The sequence below is a fragment of the Convolutriloba macropyga genome, chromosome 4 (assembly GCF_964194025.1).
Source record: "Convolutriloba macropyga chromosome 4, txConMacr16.3, whole genome shotgun sequence".
Lineage (NCBI taxonomy): Eukaryota > Metazoa > Xenacoelomorpha > Acoela > Convolutidae > Convolutriloba > Convolutriloba macropyga.
This window is the reverse complement of record NC_134471.1, coordinates 53,844,401-53,850,400: the sequence shown is the minus strand read 5'-3', so window position 1 is coordinate 53,850,400 and position 6,000 is coordinate 53,844,401. Positions and strand designations below refer to the sequence as shown.

The 6,000-nt window shown below is 35.4% G+C and overlaps 1 protein-coding gene across 1 annotated transcript in view; it reads left to right on the top strand.

Moving 5' to 3' along the window:
• Positions 1 to 347: 347 nt before the first annotated feature.
• The window catches only part of LOC142337755 (uncharacterized), a 68,002-nt gene continuing 62,349 nt past the window's right edge, over positions 348 to 6,000 (top strand). Inside the window, exon 1 of the mRNA XM_075387251.1 lies at positions 348 to 557. Coding sequence (XP_075243366.1) covers positions 392 to 557 — 166 coding nt within the window. The 5' untranslated portion in view covers positions 348 to 391. The remainder of the gene's footprint in view (positions 558 to 6,000) is intronic.

Below are 6,000 nucleotides of genomic sequence, written 5' to 3'. Positions count from 1 at the left end.
TGCAGAAATAATAGGACAATTTTCTAAGACGACGACTGGGACGAAAATCCCCTCAGTGAAAACTGTAAATCCCCAACAACAACAACAATATCATATCAATAAAAGGGTGATATCCATATCACCAATGGATAGAACAGTGAACCACCACTATGAAACTATACATATTTACCACTTGTAAATTTGTCATGTGGGAGCTGCAATTGGTATCTGAAACTCCGATCTGGCAGTGAATCAATGGCGCAGACACCGTGCAAAGAACACGAAGGATTGTACTACTACTATTGCACAGGGGCCCTCAAATAGGTTGAGAAACTGTCTGGGAGAACCCAGGTTAAATACCTGGTTCGTGATTCGGAAATATATACTTCACAGCAACTTTTTTTAGGTTATCATGACTGTGCTTGAGGATATTCTAGCAAAGGGGGAAGTTGAAGAGGAATTGCTGGTAGAACTGTCGGATGAACAGAAAGTTGTTTTGTTTTACAAAATAAGACAGGAACAAATCAAGAGATGGGACAAGCACTACAACGATATTTCAGATGAAAGCAAACAAATAAGTAAGTATTCCAGTAACCTTTTCTCCAATAAAAAGAAGACATTTGAATTCAACCGTTTAAAAACTACGCCTCTAGTTGTTAAGTTTTTCAGTTTGAAAATGTTTTCAAATTACAATGTATAAAAAAGTCCTCTGAGTTAAAGCCATTAGTTCAAGCTAGCTCAGATCAAAATAAGTATTAGAAACAAATTGACGCCATATTCTACTCTCATATTATATGAGAGCGTTAGGTTCAATAGTCAATGTCGCCGTTCTTTTCTTTGTTTTGGACTTTTTGAGTCGCGGTAATCTGATGCGTTCGTTCCAAAATAACTGATGTGAGTTGTTTTAACCCGTTGTTTTAACAACCAAAAATATTCCCAAAACCACACTGCATGGATTTAACCCCCATGAGTCAAAACTGAATCCTCCCTTCTCATGAAAGTTAAATCTACCCTAAAAAGAAAAACAAAAATCCGAACCTCAGCAAAAAGCAGCAAATAAGTTGCGAGATCAGCTAAAACAAGATCAAGCAGACTTTGAAAAATTTTTTTGATGTCGGGGATTCTCTGAGCTACAAAAATACCTGAAATCGGTCTTCAAATGTAATAGATATCGGGAAGCACTGTCTTACCAGAATAACAAAACAAGTGAAGAGAGATTGAGGTGCAAATACTTTAGTGATTTTTTCTCCAGTGCGTTTCGAAAAGGTTATACAATCACGATGAAAACGTGTTGCGAAAAATTAAAATATAGCGAAGTGATGAAAAAAAGTCAGTGATACTGGCCAAACGCGACCAATAAAGCTTGTGGACCTGAAAAATTGGTAATAAGGTCTTAAAAAACCTGACGGCTTTCAAAATCACTGCTTATGGTATTCCAAGCCGCTTTAACAAAAGGTATTTCCCCTCATTTCTCAAAGACGAAAACCGAGCAATGACTGAGAACTACAGAGCAAGCAGCTGACTTTGTAAAGTCTCAAAGGTTTTAGAGAAGTTAGTTTTCATTAAATTCTACGAAATCGTTAAGTCATCTCTCGATAACTCGCAGCATGGCTTTAGGAGATACAGGTCGTTGGTGACACAGCTACTGCTTTTCCTTGATCTTTCATACAAATAACTTATGAAAAAATGAATTATTTGTGCTATACTTACATTTCAAAAAGCGCTCGACGGTGTGCCACACGATAAATTTCTCGCAAAAGTTGAGAAGCTGCGTATCAGTGGTAACTTTCTGAAAGTAATCAAAAGCTGCCTCATCGAAAGAAAACAATAAGTTTAAGTAAATGAATGAAAATCAGAAATTGTCCCAGTTAGCAGTGGTTCCGCAATGCTCACTATTGGGTCCTCTGTTTTTCATTATATATGTGAACGATTTACCAAAGCGAGTGAAAGTGTGCAAAGCTTTTGGATATGCTGATAACCTTAAGTTAGTGACAACACAGCCAGCAAATATCCAATCGGGTCATGAAGCCATAAAATGCTGGGGCGAGGAAAACAAATTGTAATGGAAAGAAATTCTGTATTTTGCCAGTAAAACAACAACAGACCGGCCAGCATCATTTTAAATTAAATTCAAAATCCGCGAGAGCAAAAATGAGCAGAAATATCTGGACTTGATAATGTCTACCAAACTCTCCTGGAAAGCAAATAGCCAAACGCGTTCTACTTTCTTATACGCAAAGTTTCTGTTTTAGCGAACTTGAGAGCAAAACTTAATGCTTATGTGGAATGTCATACCAGTTATAAGCTGTACCTCAATGGTTGCCTTTGTAAGTGAAACTTAAATCAAAGAGATAGAACGTATAAAAAAGAAAACCACTGCTTGCATTTTAAGTGGTTGGGAAGTGAATTACAAGAAGAGGCTATCAGAACTCAAATTTCTGCCGTTGTCGTACTACTTTGAACTCCATGACCTACTAACGCTTATAACCCTATTGCAGCGCAGTAACAACATCGAATTACCAAATAAGTTATGTGAAAATGCAATGAATTGGCTCATAGCAACCGATAAATCTCGCACGAAAAAGACCGATTAGAATTTTTGGGTGAGATCCAGCAGACTACTAAATATTATCAGAAAATGCACAAATATTGAAGTAAAGGACATTGATAAACAGTTTACAACAAACATTACTGGAATTGCTTCGAAAGTTGCTACTCAAGTTGCTACCTGTTCCTGGACCCTGCTCTGCAATTGAGGCAACTGCAATACATTTCAGTAAGTGATCCACTCTTCAATTATGGGTGCAAAACCTTGTGAATGACAGAGAAGCCTAAACTCTCTCTCGCTCTCTCTCTCTCTCACTAAACGGAATCCGTTTTCGTGGAACTGGATAGTTTCTTGAGATTTATTTTTAGGTTTTGTCTCAATTGTTTTTGATAATTCAAAATCAATAATGATTAATAGTTCCTTGACCAATAAATTGCAGAATGATTTTTTATCCATCAAGTTATTGCAAATAACTACTCCATTGATCCTTGTCAATTCCTTCTCACATGCTATAAAAGTAGTAGTAGAGTACTAGAAGTAAAAGACATCCTTAGAGCTCATTTGCAGAGCTCTAAGGATAAAATGATGATGGACAAAAACACTAAGATCTACAGTACTTACAATGACATTTAATGTAAAAACATAACGAATCTTGCATTTTGAAACTTAGCAGTTTACTATATATAATAATCAAATAGGAATTTTAAAACGCGTCATAGGCATAATGAAATCGATTATACCATGACGTATGAGATAGTTGACTGACCTCTACGTTTTTTTTGCAATAAATTGTTCATCTGTTTGCACTTTATCCGTCAACCTCTCAGGGAGTATTATTCAGGCGCTCTCCTTTTAGCAATCCAAAGATTTGGATTGTATTTGTGCGCTGTCTACGACAGGATGAGGATTTATGGCAATGTCGATGGTGTTATTGTGCTTTATGGTAACGAATCTGATGGACTCACGGCTAGTTGTAACAAGTCGCCAGGTGCGAAAAAATGAACAAGCTTTGGTAATAAAGACTCATAACGAACTTAATCATTTCTGTTATTTTAACTTTATAATGCTCTAAAAATAGTGATTTAAGTTGTACTATACTGTGAAGCCTTGAAACAGTTTTATTTATTAGCTGGTTTGTTCATTAACCGCAACCATGTTCAAGTATACTAAGAGCAATAAGACACTTTATTTGAATCCTCTTTCTAATGTTAAGTTCATTTATTGTTTTTTAAATTACTTTGGATAATCGGGCATGCAATATCGGCAGCTCTGATTGCCATATCGTTTTTACTATTACATCGACCTTTTATTTTGACCTTCATAATTTTTCGAAAAGCTAAGTTCTATGCTTCGCAGATTCTTTTTTGTCTCCATGCGATATCCGTAGGAAAATAAGTTTTCTGTGTTGCACTAAGGTAACAGAACATTTATTTCCAAAAAGCATGCAATAGTCATAGCTTTTTGGAACAAGTGGAAACAAATATGACCTATTATTATTATTTTTTACAGCACCCTTTTTCACTTTTTCTCAAACAACAGTTTACTGTTCCAGTTGTGTTTGTTAAAACGGCTCGCTCGTTCCGAAATTCTGCAAAGCTTTCAGGAAGTTGCAGGGTAAAGGTAAAAAACTCCATTGATTTTATTCTAAACCAAAAATAACAGCTCAACATTGTTTTTCAAAACAGATTTTCATCTTCAAAAATCTTATCTTCAAAACTCTTATCAAGATCTTGAGCAAAAATTTCATTCTTTTGAAAAACAGTAGATCAATTACAACAAGAAACTTTGACGCATTTAATTTATTAATAGATGGTTCAGCCACTTAGTCATCAATAATTTGTCTTACATGGCTAGCTGACGATGGAGATACTGACTGCTACCAATTACCCAGTGATCAAAAATTGAAACTTTTTGACAGAAGAACAGAGTGAGGGGATATGTCATTTTTTGTTAAAAACAATATATAAGATGGCACCTTATTTCCATGTTTAGCGACAGTCACTGTCAAGCGTTGACGGTTTGTTTAAGTTGAATGATATTAGCGTATTAGTCACAACTATTTTTTTAAAAACCGAACACCTCAATTATGAACCTTTCGGAGAACATACAAGACTTTAGACATTATCCAACCCAGATCCAAAGATTGCCATTATCTCTGTGGAGATCTCAATATTGATCATAGCAAACCCAATAACAGAGAAAAAGCTCTAAAAAATGAACTTGAGGCTTTTGACTTGTTCTTTTGCAAGCAATTTGGTTATACCAGGGAGACTTCAAAGAGTTTGAGTTGCATCGATGTCGGCGATCGCAGTCATGTTGAAATTCAATTCTTTGAACAACCACCAGTGACCATTATGCAATTCTACATGACTTGAAAATAGACAGTAAACTGACAAAGAAGTTGAATCAGTCTTTCAAATCAAATTATGGAAAAATCTTGATGACCTGTTTATTGCATCAAAATTGGATTTCAAATCAAGTCCAAGTTTATTGAAAAGCGAAACAAAAACAATATCAATTGTAATTTTTTAGAGTTTCACCCATAGTGAACTAGATAATTAACGACTTCATTCCCGCAAAAATTGTCCATCACAAAAAACGTGATAAATGGGTTGACAATGAAGTTATAAACTTGGCTGTACTCAAAAATTCTCTATCATAAGTTTTTGCGAGAAAAAACTGAAATAAAAAAAAATTAGAATTGGACTGAAGAAATTAATTGAAAAAAAAACGCCCTTTCTATCAAAAGCAATTTGATTTTAGCGCTAATTGGAATACAAACTTTTATTCCAAGCAGTACGATATAGAAGAAAAATGAAGCTACAACTAATGTCGATGAAAACTCTGTTGAAAGCTTTAATTAGTTTTTGCATCTCGGGAGCCCAGCCTGCCTCTTGTTGCGCTCTTGCATATCTAAACTTAAAGACCAATGGATCCAAATTCTCATTGGTTTTAAGTTACGTAAAGGAAACAACAGCGGGGAGAATAATAAGTTCTATGCCCAATAAAAAATCAGAAGTTGAGTTTAGTTTAAGCAAGCAATGCACTTTTCAAAAAACTATCATTTTCTCTTGCTCCTGACCTAACTAAACTTTTTAATGACTGTATCGAAAAGCGCATTTTTTCCGAGTGTCTAAAACATGCCACGGCTGTTCCAATTCATAAACGTGGTGATACAGAAAACTCCAGTAACCTCAGAACTACTTCGCTTCTCTAAACCAAAAACGGGGAATTTCTCTAAACCAAAACCTATTCACTTCGGAGTACCAGAAGGCTCAGTACTGGGTCCTTTTTTTCTTTACCTCAATGTTTTAACAAATTCTTCAAGGCAATTAGATTTGATGATGTTTGCTGACGATACGGTACTTATTCAAAACCAATCTACTGACCAAAGTGACTTCTGAATTGTGTTAATGACGTTGTTGCGTGGTTGAACAACAGAAAATTGTCGATCAATTGCAACGAAACTTTTC